Genomic DNA, 20,029 nt, shown 5'->3' with positions numbered 1-20,029 from the left:
ACACAGCCTTTTGCACGGTGTTCGTGGTGTGTCACAGGAACCTAATGGGAATGACAAATGGTTGGGAAGTTGTGTTGGCGTTAAGCAAATGTAATTCACTTTATTAACACATATAAACAATCCAGAGGGTTTACAGGATAAGCAACTACCGAACAATTCAGCGCTCAGAATAACAAAATATGTCTCAAACTAATACCGATGAATCATATTTTATCACAATTTTTAAATACCGCAACAGTCTCTGACTGGAAATATTTGTTCATTCAATTACCAGTTTCAGTCATTATGAGAATATTCACATTGGTCTAAAAAGAGAAAATGTGCATATTTATGGAAAAATCTACGTAATAGTAGGCTATCAACTACTGCGAGCTGTCGTCATGAAGTTAACAGAGTAAGCTAATACAATGTATAACCATGAAATGAATGGCATCATCACATAGAATAGAATAAAGTCATGAAAAAATGCTAAACACTCATTATTCCATCCAATTCCAAGAACTAACAGAGGTTTTTGCTACATCTTTGTCGCTGTTGAACTCACTTCAAATTTGTTACCTTCACTCCGTTACGCAAAGCTACTGCCAAAACTGTTTCGAAAGCATTTGTAAAGCATTTTCTATTTCATGTAGGGCATGTGTTAAAAGTAATTTCTGACAATGGATCACAATTTCGTTCTGCTATATGGACACGTATGTTACGAGCTAGAAACATTTCTCCGATCTATATATCCAAGTACCATGCTTCTTCGAACCCTTGTGAACGATTGATGAAAGAAATTGGTGAACTGTGTAGAATTTATTGCCACAAAAGACATATTAATTGGGACACAAACATACACTCATTCCAGGATGTAATTAACTCCATGACAAATGAATCCACTATGCTATCTCCGTCTGTTATACTGATAAATGTTGAACCACCTAACAAAATTAAAGAATTAATAACATTTCCTACATCTCGTCGACTACGACACCGTGAAATAATTGACATTGCACTGAACAACATCAAACGTGCCGCAGAGCGCCGGAGAAGACAGCAAAAACAGGTTTGTACACAGGTTTGTACACGTCGAGACTTTCACATTGGACAAAAGATATTAACACGTACACACTATTTATCCAGCAGAATAAAAGGTAAGTGCAGTAAATTTGAACTTCTATACGCAGGTCCATATCGGATTCGCAGCATTCCTCACGCCAATGTTGTACACGCCGAAACTCTGAGAACGAGAAAAAGTAAAGGCAATCGCCACGTCTCAAATATTAAACCTTTTATTGAGTGAACATACTTTATGATTTATCACAGTGTAGTGCCATTTCCTAATTTCTTTTATGATCACTTATGCAATTATATTTATGCGATTACCTACTGATGACTGTCGTATTTTTTTTCTTGGCAAGTGCCCGGCAAGGTAAGTTTAGCAGGTCGCTTTTCTTGTCGTTACACATCAGACCGTGCACATTTTCCATTTTTTTTGTATGTATGATTGTTTTCCTGTTTTGTTTGTATGCACTATGAATTAGTTAAGATATAGCGAACACCAGTTGACTTTGACATTTTTTGCCCTATAATATTTCAACATCGTGACTATTTTACATTTTTTTCTTTTTTTTGCTGCTGCATTGTGATATTCTCTGTACATTTTTGCCTTTGAACACTGTCTATGCTTTTGACATATTTCGTTTTCCGTCATGTTATGATGCTGTATGCTTAATTATGTTACTATAAATCAGTCATTATTTAGTGGGTGTATGATGTAAATGCAAGGCATTAATCTTTGTTCATCAATTTCAGAAAGAAATGATGCGTAAATGAAATAAATTAAACGGAAATGGGAATTTCAACTACGGAATAGACGAAAGAGGATACAAAAACCTTATGAAGAAGAGTAAATGGATCAGAATTAACAAGCATTAACAAGAATATACAATACACATCGCAGAATAGCACTCTTAACTAATTTTTTCTTTCAGAATACGAGGCGATTGATGAAGGCTGTCAGACAGAACTACACATCTTAGTTTTAGTGATGAAATATGATAGAGATAAGGAATAATTGTATAATGAATAATGAAGTGATATTTTTTTGCAGATGATAATGAGTGATGATGAATAATGGTGAAGAATATGCTACTATGAATAATGAAGTTTTTCTTTACAGGTGATGATAATGATGGAGTTATGGATAACGAAGTGATGGATAATGAAGTTTTTTTCTTTACAGATGAGGATGATGTTGAAGTTTATGTATTTATGCTATGTAGTTATTTAAGTATTTGTTGCAGTTCGTTTTGACAGTAGGTATTTTATTGCTTAGTAGGATGACTGAAGGTTTTGGAAGGGATAGCTATGGAACACATCTTTTATACATGTTTCACTAGCTGTTAATTAGAAGTTCACTACTTTTCAGCATAATATGCGTTTCTTCTTTCAGCTCAATAATCCATTTTGTATTTTTCCAGTGGAAGCTTTTCATGATACTTACTAAACCTGTTACTTATTATACCTGTTCTAATACTTGCATTTTTTTTTTTACCCATTTGTGTGTCATTCATGAATGTGATCACATATACTCTATTTGTTTGATAACCTTGCTACAGCTGACTCATGACGAATGACGTTACACATTTTTCATTTAAAGGAACAACCTAGAAGCAAATTTTTTTTTCTCTTCTTGCTTTCCCTTATAATTACCCAAAGCAATGCATTGCTAAAAAAAAATGTATCACCAGTTCCAAATAATGCTACCCATTGAAGAGAGTTCTGAGAAATACTGAATAATGTCTTCTAATCACAGACCTTGAGTAATAGTTACAATATGTTACATTTTCACTATGTCATATGCTACTTGAATGATGGAAAGTGTTTTGTAATATTCAATACTTGCTATACGTTTAGTGACTGGCCAATGAGTGCCAATAATTACCGAAAGCAGATGAGTTATGAAAAGTGTTTTGTAATATTCAATACTTGCTACACGTTTAGTAACTGGCCAATGAGTGCCAATAATTACCGAAAGCAGATGAGTTATGAAAAGTGTTTTGTAATATTCAATACTTGCTGGCCAATGAATGCCACAGTTTCCTATATTTTAAATTTGTATTATGTCACTTTTATGCTACATATATAAATACTAGTAGCTTGATGCTACACACATTAGCTCTTGTTTTGAATAATGACTTCTGTTGGTTTGTAATCAGCCATTGATTGCCACTCTTGTCTGTAAATCAATTAATGAACATTTTTCTGTAATACTACATTCATGGTACAGAAATGTTCAATAACTGGGCTATGAATGCCGCAAACTACTAATGTAATTACTAATGGCGACTTGTATGTGACTTAATGTCCTTCACCTTCTGAGCTAACTACCCTGAATTACTGTAATATCCATTTGTCCTGTCCATCCTCATGATCATGGAGCACTATATTAGGTTTTTGCACTAATTCTACGTTGGTGTGCTTTGTAAGAGCGTGGTGTTGACACGACATGCTGTCCACCACCGTGAGCGATGGAGACGTTATTATGGTCCCACTGTTTGGTGTACCTGATGTACTGCTAAAATGATAACAGGGAATATTACTACGACATTTCAGTGTCTTGGATACGCTGATAAATACTTCTGGGAAAAGAACTGCAAACTGTCTCACTTGGTGTTGTATTTCTGTGGAAAGATATGGACTTTCAGTGCAGCTGGGTGCAACCTAAGTGCTACAACCATGACGCAATCCTTCCTATTCCTTCCCTAATTATTGTAAAATGAAAAAGTCATATACAGTGCGTTTGCACTTCTTTTCTTTTGTTAATGAGATCAGTTATCCTGAAATTACTAAAGACTTCTATAGTGCATGTGCACTTTATTACACTCCTTGATTTTTTTGTTCGTTGTAGAAAAATACTAGAGATTACTACAGTGCGTGTGCGCTTTTGTCATTTGTCAATATGATTTATACTCATTAGGACATTTCCTCATTTGCTAATATGGTCTAAACTACAGTACATGTGCACCTATGTCATTTGTCAATGAGATTTGTTGTGAAAACTTTGAAGAATTTTTCAGTGCATCTGCACTCTTGTCATTTGTAAACATGATTTGTACTTATTGTAATACATTTTCTTTGTGATTTCCTGATGTGTTCACTACTTCAGTGCCTGTGCAATTTTCTCATTTTTCAATATGATTTGTATCCATTGTCCATACTATTTTGATTCGCTGATGTGTTCTGCATTACAGTGCGTGTGCACTTTCGCTATTTGTTAGTATGACTTGTACTCATTCTGTATACATTTTGTGATTTCCTGATAAGTTCACTACCTCAGTGAATGTGCACTTTTGTCATTTATCGATACGATTTGTATATAGCTTTTTTGTGATTTGCTCTGTACTCATTGTATATATTTTTGTCTTTGTCTGAAATATTTTGTACTCGGTGCATGTGCACCATATTTATCTCATGTTCTATATCTGTATATTCTTTGTAATTGTAAAGTTAATTAGTTAAGAAGAAATTTTGCCGCGCTTGGCAAGTCCAAATGTCTCACCATCGCTGCCAAATTTTTGCCCCCCCAGTGGAGGGTTATGAAACGCGTACGTTTCATAGGCAGCGATGGCGAGCCGCAGAATCTCTGACCAGAGAGCATGTAGTCAGTTCTGTTGCGAGCTAGTAGTGGTACGTAGCGAGTCGCGAGAGCATGTAGTACAGTTGCGAGTTAGCTGTTGTGTGAGGAGTTGGCGGGCGCCGACATGGCTTTCTGGTCAAGATTCAGGACGAGGTATATTTTTTAAATAAGGTAATGAAGCAGCTTTGCGCACATCTGATAATGTAATGTAAATTAACTGTAACTAATTTGTTCAAGAATCGCCCCAATAATAATTTTGTTTTCAAACCAAGCTTTTTAACAAAACAAACATTTTATTGAAAGAAAATTTCCTTTGCTTTTCCTCCAAGAATCAATTTATCACGCTGGTTACTGCACAGGGCCTAAGGTTAGCGCAGCTGGCCTTATAAGATTTATCAGGTTTAGCATAACGTTAATTTTGTGGGGACTTAACATTTTTGCACATTTTTATTATCATTGACTTTTTTTACCGTGGGAAGCTAACATATGGGATTATTTGCATTTTTATTGAATTCATATCATTTAAAAATAATTACGGGGAGGTTATACTTGGCTGTATGCCCATTGACATTTAAAATATTTTCATTAGCATTTTTCTTGGGAGGTTACATTGTATATTTCATTACATCCTCCGTTAACTCTACGAACACAGATACGCCGTTAACCTTCCTAACTATCTCACGATGCCACTTGTAATAGCTGATAGCCTTCTATTACAAATAATTTTTCGTAAATATGCAATCAAGAAGACGTCGTAATCAGGAGAAATAATACTGGAGTTCTACGGATCGGAGGTCCCTTAATCCGGCAGGTAGGTTTGAAAATTTAAAAAGAAGAAATGGATAGGTTAAAGTTAGATATAGTGGGAATTAGTGACGTTCGGTGGCAGGAGGAACAAGACTTTTGGTCAGGTGAATACAGGGTTATAAATACAAAATCAAATAGGGGTAATGCAGGTGTAGGTTTAATAATGAATAAAAAAATAGGAGTACGGGTAAGCTACTACAAACAGCATAGTGAACGCATTATTGTGGCCAAGATAGACACGAAGCTCACGCCTACTACAGTAGTACAAGTTTACATGCCAACTAGCTCTGCAGATGACGATGAAATTGATGAAATGTATGATGAGATAAAAGAAATTATTCAGGTAGTAAAGAGAGACGAGAATTTAATACTCATGGGTGACTGGAATTCAAATACTAGGAAAAGGGAGAGAAGGAAACATAGTAGGTGAATATGAATTGGGGATAAGAAATGAAAGAGGAAGCTGCCTGGTAGAATTTTGCACAGAGCATAACTTAATCATAGCTAACACAAGAATCAGAAAAGAAGGTTGTATACATAGAATCAGCCTGGAGATAGTAGAAGGTATCAGATAGATTATATAATGCTAAGACAGATATTTAGGAACCAGATTGTAAATTGTAAGACATTTACAGGGGCTCAAAAATGGCTCTGAGCACTATGGGACTTAACATCTGTGGTCATCAGTCCCCTAGAACTTAGAACTACTTAAACCTAACTAACCTAAGGACATCACACACATCCATGCCCGAGGCAGGATTCGAACCTGCGACCGTAGTAGTCGCGCGGTTCCGTTTACAGGGGCAAATGTGGACTCTGACCAGAATCTATTGGTTACGAACTGTAGATTAAAACTGAAGAAACTGCAAAAAGGTAGGAATTTAAGAAGATGGGACCTGGATAAACTGAAAGAACCAGAGGTTGTACAGAGTTTCAGGGAGAGCATAAGGGAACAATTGACAGGAATGGGGGAAAGAAATACAGCAGAAGAAGAATGCGTAGCTTTGAGGGATGAAGTAGCGAAGGCAGCAGACGATCAAGTAGGTAAAAAGATGAGGGCTAGTAAAAATCCTTGGGTAACAGAAGAAAAATTGAATTTAATTGATGAAAGGAGAATTTATAAAAATGCAGTAAATGAATCAGACAAAAAGGAATACAAACGTCTCAAAAATGAGATCGACAGGAAGTGCAAAATGGCTAAGCAGGGATGGCTAGAGGACAAATATAAGGATGTAGAGGATTATCTCACTAGGGGTAAGATAGATACTGCTTACAGGAAAATTAAAGTGACCTTTGGAGAAAAGAGATCCACATGTGTGAATATCAAGACGCCGATGGATACCCAGTTCTAAGCAAAGGAGGGAAAGCAGAAAGGTGGAAGGAGTATATAGAGGGTCTATACAAGGGCGATGTACTTGAGGACATTATAATAGAAATGGGAGAGGATGTAGATGAAGATGATATGGGAGATATGATACTGCGTGGAGAGTTTGACAGAGCACTGAAAGACCTAAGTCGAAACAAGGCATCGGGAGTAGATAACATTCCATTAGAACTACTAACATCCTTGGGAGAGCCAGTCCTGACAAAACTCTACCATCTGGTGAGCGAGATGTATGAGACAGGCGAAATACCCTCAGACTTGAATAAGAATATAATAATTCCAATCCCAAAGAAAGCAGGTGTTGACAGATGTGAAAATTACCGAACTATCAGTTTAATAAGTCACAGCTGCAAAATACTAACACGAATTCTTTACAGACGAATGGAAAAACTGGTAGAAGCCGACCTCGGGGAAGATCAGTTTGGATTCCGTAGGAATGTTGGAACAAGTGAGGCAATACCGACCTTACGACTCATCTTAGAAGAAAGATTAAGGAAAGGCAAACCTATGTTCCTAGCATTTGTAGGCTTAGAGAAAGCTTTTGACAATGTTGACTGGAACGCTCTCTTTCTAATTCTGAAGATGGTAGGGGTAAAACACAGGGAGCGAAAGGCTATTTACAATTTGTACAGAAACCAAATGGCAGTTATAAGAATCGAGTGCCATGAAAGGGAAGCAGTGGTTGGGAAGGCAGTGAGGCAGGGTTGAAGCTTTTCCCCGATGTTATTCTGTCTGTATATTGAGGAAGCAGTAAAGGAAACATAAGAAAAATTCGGAGTAGATATTAAGATCCATGTAGAAGAAATAAAAACTTTGAGGTTCGCCGACGACATTGTAATTCCGTCAGAGACGGCAAAGGACTCGGAAGAGCATTTGAACCGAATGGACAGTGTCTTGAAAGGAGGATATAAGATGAAGATAAACAAAAGCAAAACGAGGATAATGGAATGTAGTCGAGTTAAGTCGGGTGATGCTGAGGGAATTAGATTAGGAAATGAGACACTTAAAGTAGTAAAAGAGTTTTTGCTATTTGGGGAGCAAAATAACTGGTGATGGTCGAAGTAGAGAGGATATAATATGTAGACTGGCAATGGCAAGGAAAGCATTTCTGGAGAAGAGAAATTTGTTAACATCGAGTATAGATTTCAGTGTCAGGTAGTCGTTTCTGAAATTATTTGTATGGAGTGTAGCCATGTATGGAAGTGAAACGTGTACGATAAATAGTTTGGAAAAGAAGAGAATAGAAGCTTTCGAAATGTGGTGCTACAGAAGAATGCTGAAGATTAGATGGGTAGATCACATAACTAATGAGGAGGTATTGAATAGAATTTTGGAGAAGAGGAGTTTGTGGCACAACTTGACAAGAAGAAGCGATCGGTTTGGTAGGACATGTTCTCAGGCATCAAGGGATCACAAATTTAGTATTGGAGGGCAGCGTGGAGGGTTAAAAATGTAGAGGGAGACCAAGAGATGAATACACTAAGCAGATTTAGAAGAATGTTGGTTGCAGAAGGTAATGGAAGATGAAGAAGCTTGCACAGGATAGAGTACAATGGAGAGCTGCGTCAAACCAGTCTCAGGACTGGAGACCACAACAACAACATGCACAATTTCTCGTTTTAGATCAATTAGAAGATGTGAAAGTGACTGAAACCGGTAGTTGAACAAACAAATATCTGCGATTGCTGGGAGGGAAAGGTTGAGCGCGGTGTCCTCTAAGAGTCCATTCCAGGTGCCGTCCAATAAAAGACGCACGATTCACTATTCACTGCCATCGTGTGATGTGTCATATGTCGTAATGTAATATTGGCTCTCCCGGGTCAGTCACTACCTCGGAAGCCATGCAGACTTACCTGGAAGCGGTGTGAGCCCCCTGGCGCCCTGGCAAAGGGCACGCCGCGGAACTCGTGGATAGGCCGCCGGGTCCTGGAGGAGAAGCTGGTGACGCCCAGGAGGCGGCTGCCGTCTGCCAGCTGCACCTCCACCCCCAGTGTGGGGGCGGCCGCCACCAGCACCTGCCACAACAAGTGCATGGTCAGCCAGATATACAGGTTCGGGTAACATTTATAGTGGAACCCATACTGTAGTGCGAAATTAATGGCGTCAGGCACTTGGTGAGGAGTGGTGAAGCCTGTGCAGGGTATCCCAGAAGGAACGGTCACTGTTCAGGTACATCAAGACTCAAAGGAATTAAAGACATTAGTGATCTGTGGCCACTGATTTATATCACTGGTACAAGCTGAAAAATTTGTGCCTGACCGGGTTTCCTTATTACTAGACATATGTGTTAACCACTATGCCAGCACACCTTCTTTTGAGGTCTTTCTTGACGTCACTAAAATCTAAAATGGCTGTGCTTCGGGGTAAATGGAATGCACGCTACTGGGCGTCTGGTTCGGAGCTGCCGTTGAGGTAATCGAATGGGTATTTTCTCGGTATCGTAGTAGTATGGTTTTCCATTATTCCCCATTCGATGAGTTGAATGAACGAAACGAGTGCCATGCCGATGGGAGCGCACGTGGAGTGACTGTGCATCTTGGTGTGCATGTCTGTTTTTTTCCCCCCTGTTCCCGTGCCTCTTCGGATTGTTTCTGACCTGGCATTCCTTAATTTCATGTACCTATGCAGGTTTTCATAGTCGGTCGGTATTATGTTCAAAATGAGTGTGTAGACGCTGAGAGCCTTTTATAGCAAGTTAGTATTTTTTAGCGCTTACAATACCGTAGTGCCCAGAGAGGTAAAGCCCATCATACAGGTTTTAATCACTCGTCACATTGTATCTAAGTCGTGTTATGAAGAGCTTACTATGAGTGTATTCCTGACTTCCATATATGAATAAGGGTAAATTATAATATATAGTTTTGTATGACGCTAATATGGATAATGCCCTTCCTTCAGATGTTTTTACTCTGTAATTGACGTACTTTATAGTAAGTATATTATGTACATTATGTATAGTATGCATAATATATATAGCATGTACAGTAAGTGACGCCAAAGTGTCCTTCGCATGGCTATTTCATTAGCAGTAATAGTACAGGTGTTTTGTAGTAGTAATGAATGGTTACACCGTGGGACTGTGTGTGCACTGCTTGGACAGCACTATCTAGTGGCTGGCAGCGAACCACTAGAATCGCAGCAGGTAAACCTGCGTGGAATAGGGCACTGTGATGTCGACCGCTGTTAGTCGAGCAGCGGTCATGTACCATATAGTTTTATCTTGTGACTTCGGTTTTACATATCTTATGGAAAAGAATGACCATGAGAGCAGTTGTTTTTTTATTTTTTGTGACAATGATTTTATATCAGCTGGTCTGCCTCATGTATCGTTATATCCTAATGGTTTATTAATGTTAATCTACGTTCAGGCATGTGGTACTGTACTAATAGTAATGTAAATAGTGTAACTCATGTAAGCCCTCCCTCAAACCTCTCATGTTATGTCTTCACAGATCCGATGATGGCACCTTCAGTGTGTAAACAGTATTTAAGCGATCTTGGCTTATGAATTATCTCTATGATCGATTTTTACCTGTTCGTTTTGTCATTGTGGTGCCAACTTCTCCTGAAATTGCTGCTGCAGATGCAATACGATGAGCCAGACACATACACCGAACACGATGGTCATCCCTTTCGGTAATGCCACGTGGCGGTCCATAGCCCAGTTTACTTGCGACCGTACATTCTCGTGAGCACCACTGCCTGCAATCATGACAGTGGCTACATTCCTCCCAAGTCTTTCTGCTGCATCATAGAAGTAAAATTCGGCCTCTCGTAGCCCTATTATACAACCTCGTTCAAACTCAGTGAGGTGCTGATAATGGCGTCTTTGTAGCGTTAAGGGCATTCTTGAATAACATTTAACTCATCACGTTCAGTTTCAAAGGTAACTGACATTCATGACCGTTACAGCGGGTATTTAAAGCATAACTGATTTTCACCTCATATTGGCGTTACTAGCGCCAATCTTATGCGTCTGTCGCGAAACTGGAAGAGACATCATCTTTCAGATGTAGAAACAAACCTATCAACTTCCGTTTATGTCGCACAACTCCGTCTTGGTGGTGTGACTTTTTTCTCTGCAATTGTAAGTTTACTGACATACATTACGTAACTGAGATACGAAATTATGTTTGTTTATGCTTTTGCGAAAATGTGACCTGGAACACTGGTTTTGAAAACAAATATCTATAATGTATTACATATGATTTACAAGACGCTGACATTTGTTGCTGGTCGCTTTGTAACTGCCACACTTTTTGCAGCCAATCATCTGCAAAGAGCAAAGTGTTGTGCTGATTAGAGCATTTCTGTGGTATTAACTGCTTCAGTTGACCACAGGCCACGCCTCAGATAATGTTGTGAAAACTGTGCAGTATTTCAATGAGACAGCATCTAGTCATGTTTAGGCGCTTATTGTCATGTTGCAGTGGCTCAACAGCATATGTGCTGGCTTGGTAGGAAACAGTAGGATCCAAGGGATGGAACGAAAACGTCGTCGTAGACGATTCATAGCTTGCGGGCCAGGGCGCATGTGGGCAGCTTGTTAGTGCCCAATTTAAATCTCCCGGTTTCGATTTCCATGTTTTTTATTCTTTGGATTCGCTCGTCTGCGGCCGTGATGCCTTAGTACCGCCAAGTCTATTCCCATGCCTATCTAAGTTGAAATCCCCCGTCTCTTGTCATGAGGCCGCCTCTTATACAGGGTGAGTCACCTAACGTTACCGCTGGATATATTTCGTAAACCACATCAAATACTGACGAACCGATTCCACAGACCGAACGTGAGGAGAGGGGCTAGTGTAACTGTTTAATACAAACCATACAAAAATGCACCGAAGTATGTTTTTTAACACAAACCTAGGATTTTTTAAATGGAACCACGTTAGTTTCATTAGCACATCTGAACATATAAACAAATACGTAATCAGTGCCGTTTGTTGCATTGTAAGATGTTAACTACATCTGGAGATATTGTAACCTAAAGTTGACGCTTGAAACCTCCGACGTTCAGTTGCGTGTTGTAACAAACACGGGCCACGGTCGGCGAGCAGTTTCATGCGCATACTGCATCGTCACTGCTTTCACCCGTTTCATGTGTCGCTACATCAGCAATTACAAGGTGATGACTTTAATCATCGAGTGCAATTCTGCCAATGGGCATTAACAGAGAATGCGTTGCAGTTCTACCCCCTGTTTACCGATGAGGCTGGTTTCACAAACCACGGGGAAGTGAATCTACGGAACATGCATTACTGGCCCGTGGACAATCCTTGCTGGCTCAGGTAGCGCGACAGCGACCGTGGACTATAAATGTATGGTGCGAAATCATTGGCGACCACATCATTGCTCCTCACTTCATTGCAGGGGCCCAAACAGCTGCAACATACATCGCGTTTCTAGAGAATGATCTGCCAACGTTGCTCGAAAATGTGCCACTGGAAACGCGTCGACGTATGTGGTATCAACATGATGGTACACCTGCACATTGCGCAATTAACACTAGGCTGACCCTTGACAGGATGTTCGACGGGCGTTTCGTAGGACGTGGAGGACGCATAAATTGGCCAGCCCGTTCTCCTGATCTTACACTTCTGGACTTCTTTCTGTGGGGTACGTTAAAGGAGAATGTGTACCGTGATGTGCCTACAACCCCAGAGGATATGAAACAACGTATTGTGGCAGCCTACGGCGACATTACAACAGATGTACTGCGGCGTGTACGACATTCATTACGCCAGAGATTGCAATTGTGTGCAGCAAATGATGGCCACCACATTGAACATCTATTGGCCTGACATGTCGAGACACACTCTATTCCACTCCGTAATTGAAAACGGAAACCACGTGTGTACGTGTACCTCACCCTTCATGGCAATGTACATGTGCGTCAGTGAAACAGACCAATAAAAAGGTGTTAGAATGTGGACGTAATGTGCTGTTCCAGTCTCTTCTGTACCTAAGGTCCATCACCGTTCCCTTTGGATCCCTACGAAATTCGGTGCTCTCCGATACACACGATCGAACAGCGGAGGAGTGGTACTCAAGCGTCAACTTTAGGTTACAATATCTCCGGATGTAATTAACATTTTACAATGCAACAAACGGCACTGATTACGTATTTGTTTATATGTTCAGACGTGCTAACAAAACTAACGGAGTTCCATTTACAAAAACGTAGGTTTGTGTTAAAAAACATACTTCCGTGCATTTTTTAATGGTTTGTATTAACCAATTACACTAGCCCCTCTCCTCACGTTCGGTCTGTGGAATAGATTCGTCAGTATTTGATGTGGTTTACGAAATATATCCAGCGGTAATGTTAGGTGACTCACCCTGTTTGTACTTCGACTGCTTCTTTAACCATGGAGTCCCAGGACGTGGAGGTGGATGAAATGAACTTTGTCTCCCGTACTTCATAGTACGTCCCGTGTCAAGACATTCAGCAATAGCATACATTTCTGGCTGCACCAATTGGGTGTGACGTCTATGTTAATTGCGTCTGCCTTCAACAGTGCGAACGTTGGCACTGGATTTTATAGGATATTCCTGGTCTCGCTGTCTTTATCGGAGTACTTCATTGTTCGCAGTCGCGCTGAAGGGGATGAAGTTACACTTTATTTGATGTTTCTTGAATAACTTTCCTTTCTGATTACAGTGCTCGATACCTTATCTCTTCCCTATCGACTGCTGTTCCTTCTGCTGTCGTCTCAGTCAAGTCTTTCCCCTCATAGAGGCATTCAGTGTTCTCGTTCCACCTGTATGCTCTCGCCTCTGCATTTAACAGTGGAATTCCCATTACAGCATAAAAATTCCAGTGCTTGAGACGTATTCCGAAAACGCGTAGAGTATGGTCAACTGTTGTTACTTAAGCGCTATACAAGTTCACACTTACTGCAACTAACCAAATTGCAGTCTGTGGCTAACTATTGTTATCAAAGTGGCCGGTCAGACCCCATAATAGTTTTGCATCGATGAGTGTCTAAAACATTGCGCAGTCAATCTTGCAGTGGTCTAACGTTCTGCCCTCTATAAGCATCGTCTCTAGCTCAGTTCAGACCAAGGTCCCCAAAGAACATTGCAACTCTTGCACCAGCGTATGGTCTTGTGGCAGTAAATCACATCATTTCAGTTGGAGCTAAATGAGCAGAACTTGTAGGAATTACAGGATTTCGGATCTAAGCACAATGTAGGTCGTTGTCGGTAATCCAGTGAACTTAAAAACTTTCATCTCTATATTAAAAATGGACGAGATGCTATCAGATATCATGTCTTAAATTATGAAATGGCCGTTGCCAGTTGCTCCGCATATCGGGTGTACAGCCGCGCGGGATTAGCCGAGCGGTCTTAGGCGCTGCAGTCATGGACTGTGCGGCTGGTCTCGGCGGAGGTTCGAGTCCTCCCTCGGGCATGGGGGTATGCGTTTGTCCTTAGCATAATTTAGGTTAAGTAGTGTGTAAGCTTAGGGACTGATGACCTTAGCAGTTAAGTCCCATAAGATTTCACACACATTTGAACATTTTCGGGTGTATACTGAAAGTTTTGTACTGTTCTTGGCTATACCTTACAATCCAAAGCGCACCCCATGGCAGACACATACTCAACTCACAAGTGAGTAATGATCAAGAGTATACTGAAATTTAAGAAAATCTTTGGAAGAATCAGTGTGGAACGAAATGGGATACTAAAGTACCGAAAAATGTTGAGATGCATTTGAAGCCAGCTAAAGATTTGGATGAGAAATACCACAAGAGGGAGTTCAGTTGCAGAAGAAAGGATATTTCTAAAAAGAGCTCTCGCAGATGCTGAAAAGACAAACACGGGTGCTTGGAAGATAACTAATCGACGAAAGGAGGAACTACAAAAATTTTCAATGAGAGAAAGACATAAATAACATAGGAATGAAGTAAATTGGAGGTGCAGGATAGCAAGACCAATGGTTACAGGAAAGATATGAAGAAATAAAAAAAGAGACGATCGTCAGAATAGACATTAAGAATACAATGGGGATTCTACTGATAAACAAAGAGGAGAGAGAGGATAGGTGGAAATAGTACACAGTGGGTTAATGAGGGGTAGGAATCATCCAATGACGTGATAGAAGAGGAAATGGAAGAGACGAGAGAATCAATATTACAGTCAGAATGTAAAAGAGCTATGTATGACTTGGGATTAAACAAAGTAGATGGGATAGGTAACATTCCATCAGACTTTTTAGAATCATTGGGGGAAGTGGCAACCAAATAGGTGTTCAGGTTAATGCGGAGAATGTATCAGAAAGGCGACATACGACCAGACATTCGGAAAAATATCAACAACAATTCTGAAGATAACAAGAGCAGGTAAGTGTGAGAACTATCGAACAATCAACAACTCAACGCATCCAAGATTCTGACAAGAATAATGTGCAGATGAGTGGAAAAGGAAAGTCAGGAAGTGTTCGATTATGATGTTTAATTTTAGGTAAGGTAAAGGCACCAGGGGGAAGCCCTCGACGTTCCGCTTGATAATGAATGAAGGCTGAAGAAAAATCGAGACACCTTCAAAGAATAGTCGAATTAGAAAAAGCGTTCGACAATGTTAAATGTTGCAAGAAGTTCAAAATTCTGAGAAAAAAAGAGTTAGGTATAGGGGAAACGAGTTACATACTTTTTTTTTTTTTTTTTTTTGAAGAACAAACAAGAACGAAAGGCGGTGAGACAGGTACGCAGCAAAGAAGTAAGAATGGATTGAAAAGAAAGATTCAAAAGCATGATTAAAATTCAGGGAGAACGATATCAGTGATAAGATTCGTAGGTGACACTGGTATTCTCAGTGAAGATGAGGAAGAATTGCTGAGTGGAATGAACATTAAAATGACTACAGAATATGGATTGAGAGTAAACTGAAGAAAGACGAATTTAATTATAAGTAGCGTACATAAGAACAGTGGGAAAGTTAACATCAGAATTGATGGCCACTAATTAGATGCAATTAACGAAGCTATCTTAGAAGCAAACTAACGCATGGTGGACCAAGCTGGAGGACATGGAAAACAGATTGGCACTGTAAATGAAGACATTCGTGGCCAAAAGATACACACAAGGATCAAAGATAACCCTTAATTTAGGGAAGAAATTTCTGAGAATGTGGATTTGGAGAACAGCATTGTGTGATAGCGAATCTTGGCTTGTAGGAAAGCCAGAATAGGAGAGAATCTAAGCGCCAGAGATGTGGTGTTACAGACGAATGTTGAGAATCAGGTGGACTGAGAAGGTAAAGGTTCTCCTCGAAGAAAGTAACAGATGAAAAAAATTGACAAGAAAGAAAAGGATGGCATGACATGCGGTAATACATAAGGGTCATACTTCCATGATACTAGAGGTAGTTGTACAATGTATAAACTGCAGAAGAAAGCAGAGATTGGAAATAACTGAGGATACGGCAAATAATTGAAGATGCAGACTGTAAGTGCTGCTCTGAATAGTCAAAAAATGGTTTAAATGGCTCTGAGCACTATGCGACTTAACTGCTGAGGTCATCAGTCGCCTAGAACTTAGAACTAATTAAACCTAACTAAACTAAGGACATCACACACATCCATGCCCGAGGCAGGATTCGAACCTGCGACCGGAGCGGTCACGCGGTTCCAGACTGAAGCGCCTTTAACCGCACGGCCACACCGGCCGGCTGCTCTGAATAGTCTGTCAAATTAGTTTGTAATGCAGATAAGGAGATTCTATAGTGTACAGTTGAACTTGTCAGTTATAATTTTAAAAAACATGTAAGATCATGTAGCTCTCATGGACCTTCCACTACACGACCAACATATTCCGAGCAAAGTTTCAAACATCCGCACGCGCGTGACTTTCCTTAGCACTTTCCGCTCACCTCACGTCAGCCGTATGAGGCAGGACGTGGTGATCTATATGGTCCAGTCGAGCACGGCATTGTTCTTTGGCTGCAATATTCATCTGTCACAGAGCAAGGTTTCGGCTGTTTTGCCAATCTAGGTGAATATACCCTACTGAAAAAATCCGAAACGCAACGACAACTGTAGCACAACGACGTCGAAGGTGTTCTGGTACCACATTTGCTTCCGTCGAGGATACGTCTTCACCAATGCGTGTGATCTGATGAATATTGCGTTTCGAGTTAGGGACCATATCCTTCAGCACATTCTGCAGCCGAACAGAGGCTCTTTAACTCAAAGAAATTTGGAATCTGCTATGGTGCCTCATCATTCTCATTACACGTTGTCGGTTACGTGCGATCTGGTCCCAGGCACCGATCATTTTAACCACCATACCGAACGAATCTGGGGAAGTGTGGGGGGGGGGGGGGGGAGTTAGTCTCCTTACCTCTATGGAATGCAAGAAATCTATTGCCACAGGAAAGAACCCCAAATTCTGAGCCATACGGTTTCCGTCAGTTCGCCCAGTTCTAGTAAGGCGAATGGTAAAGTTGATCCTAAGTAAATTATTATTACGATTATTTTCTTTAGTCTGAGGTTATGATCCACGACGTCAAGTTAACATTTCAGATATAACATTTATTCCCTTGGAATGAGGTTGCTTCGAGCTTTCGCGGAGAACGGTGTCCTTGCTACCTAAATACTCTGCGTAATCGGCAGTCTTGCTCATTTTATATATTTTTTAGTTTGATTATGCATATTAAAACCAAATAAAACAACTTGTATATTTGACATCCCTGCAGAGCTACTACAAAACAGTAGTGATAACATCAACTGTAAACTGTTTACTGTTGTATCTAAATATTATGAAGAGGCTATTGTACTACCAGACTTCACAAAAAGTGAAACTGTTGCATTACCCAAGGTTGGTTAGAAATCAGTATTAGAAACAATGCGCAAAGTAGAACTTGGCGGGGAGGACAGGCGATTGCTTTTGAGAATACAGCAAAGTCAAAGTACTGAACTGGATATTAATAGTAGCAAGAAAGACCCAAAAATGTGAATGGGGGTGAGACAGGAGTACCAGCTATAACCTTACTAAACTAATACGATCATGGGAAGACGAGGAGGAGGAGACTGGAGTTTAACGCCCCGTCGACAACGAGATCATTCGAGACAGTGTACAAGCTCGGATTAGGGAAGGATGGGCAAACAAATCGGCCGTGTGCTGTCGGACAAACCATCCCTACGTTCGCCTGAAGCGATTTACGGAAATCAAGGAAGACCTAAATCAGAATGGCCGGACGCAGGTTTCAACCGTCGTCCTCCCAAAAGCGAGTCCATTGTGCTAACTACTTCGGCACCTCGCTCGGTACGATAATGGAGAAGACAATACCAACAATGAAGAAAAAGAGGATTTGAATTAAATTTAATGGTTTACATATTCGCTGCATTAGATTTGCAGAAGACATTGCAGTAGTGACAAAACGAACTAAATAGATTAGGGTATTACATTAAGAGACAACAGCTAAGACTATAAAAACCAATGAAATAATTATCGTGGTTGTAGACAATAAAGGAGGTGAAGGTAAGTCTGATATAAGAATAAGGAGTGAGCAATTCGACAAAGTAACAGAATTTCGTTGCCTGGGCAGCAGCATGGAGGAAAACAACTGAAGTCTCAATGAAATGAAGAGGAGACTAGCACTGGCCATAAGCGCCATACAAAATAAGAACGTTCCACTGAGCAAGCACATCAGATACCACGCCTAGGAACGGTTCATAAAGACATTCATATTGGGTGACCTGCCATAGGGACATGAAGCCTGGACGTTGGCAAAGCAGGCGAAAGCTCGCCTAGAAGCTGCGGGAAAGTAATTTTGAAAAAGTGTTGGAAGAAACAGCTGGATGGATAGAAAAACGCATGACATGGTTCTACAAGAAATAGGAAAGAAGAAAGAACTGCTGAAAGTTATAGATCAAAGCAGAGCAAAATTCATTGGACATATAATTACACATGATATTCCTTTACAAAACATTTTCGAAGCCAAGAGCCCGCCGGAGTGGCCGAGTGGTTCTAGGCGCTTCAGTCCGGAACCGCGCGACCGATACGGTCGCAGGTTCGAATCCTGCCTCGGGCATGGATGTGTGCGATGTCCTTAGGTTAGTTAGGTTTAAGTACTTCTAAGTTCTAGGGGACTGATGACGTCAGATGTTAAGTCCCATTGTGCTCAGATCCATTTGAACCATTTGAAGCCAATATCTACGGAACAAACCGAAGACACAAACTGAAATGAAACAGTGAGGTACCTAATATGACAGTGACACAGCACACAAATCTTAAACATTTTTCCTCGAGTTTTTGAAGTCTGTTCAGCATTAGTAAAGGTACAATTAAACTGTCGAGTTCACAGTCTCTGTCAGTTATATTACATATATATATATAATGAATGAGCGAGATGAGATGTTATTCATATAAGACGATGAAGGCTATTGAAGAGAGGAAGCTGTGGTGGCAGGGGGAAGACTCAATTTTTGTACGAAGAAGATGAAGAGAAAGAAGCAGATGAGGAAGAAGAAGATGTGTATAGAAATGAAAGAAGTTATCTGTGGCTACAAACTGAGTGACAGAGACTGTGAACTCGACAGTTTAATTGTACCTTTATTAATGCTGAACAGACTTCAAAAACTCGAGGAAAAATGTTTAAGATTTGTGTGCTGTGTCACTGTCATATTAGGTACCTCACTGTTTCATTTCAGTTTATATTTAATTTATTACGACTCCTGAACGCCATGAATTGTTGAAATACAGAGTCCGACAAAAAAGTGACGAAACCATAAACAGAGCAACAAACGAAGCTTCAGGGGTTTAGAGGTTATGTGATCTTATTGTAGTGCTTACAAAATCGAGTAAAATTAACGAAGAAATCCGTATTATGAGCCTTCTGAGCACTAAGACGTTTGTACCCTCGTGTGTGTAGGATGCATGCTTGGATTTAGTCGCGAAGGGTGTCATAAAGTTGTTACATCCTCTTCTGATTCAAGTTGGCCCACAAGTGCTGTAATGGGTCCTTGATATTCAACATACGGGCACTGAGATGCACTTGACGTCACACACATGTTGTGTTGGGGAGAGATCCGGGGATCTTACTGGCAGGGGGAGTTATTCAACATCACGCAGTGAGTTCATAGACACGGGTGCAATTTCTGAATGGGCATTATCGTCTTGGAAAATGGCACCACTACGATCCTGTCACATGAGAGATAACACATGAGGACGTGACGTGACGGACCAGTGTGCCATCAGAGTTCTCTCGGTCAC

The 20,029-nt window shown here is 40.3% G+C and overlaps 1 protein-coding gene across 1 annotated transcript in view; it reads right to left on the bottom strand.

Moving 5' to 3' along the window:
- LOC126092840 (carboxylesterase 5A-like) overlaps positions 1–20,029 on the bottom strand; it is a 159,355-nt gene that overhangs the window by 132,394 nt on the left and 6,932 nt on the right. Inside the window, exon 2 of the mRNA XM_049908570.1 lies at positions 8,669–8,830. Within this exon, the coding sequence (XP_049764527.1) occupies positions 8,669–8,830 (162 nt within the window). The remainder of the gene's footprint in view (positions 1–8,668; positions 8,831–20,029) is intronic.

This window comes from Schistocerca cancellata, chromosome 7, assembly GCF_023864275.1.
Source record: "Schistocerca cancellata isolate TAMUIC-IGC-003103 chromosome 7, iqSchCanc2.1, whole genome shotgun sequence".
Taxonomy (NCBI): Eukaryota; Metazoa; Arthropoda; class Insecta; order Orthoptera; family Acrididae; genus Schistocerca; species Schistocerca cancellata.
Note: the sequence above shows the minus strand (reverse complement) of the source record. Positions and strands in the feature narration are given on the sequence as shown.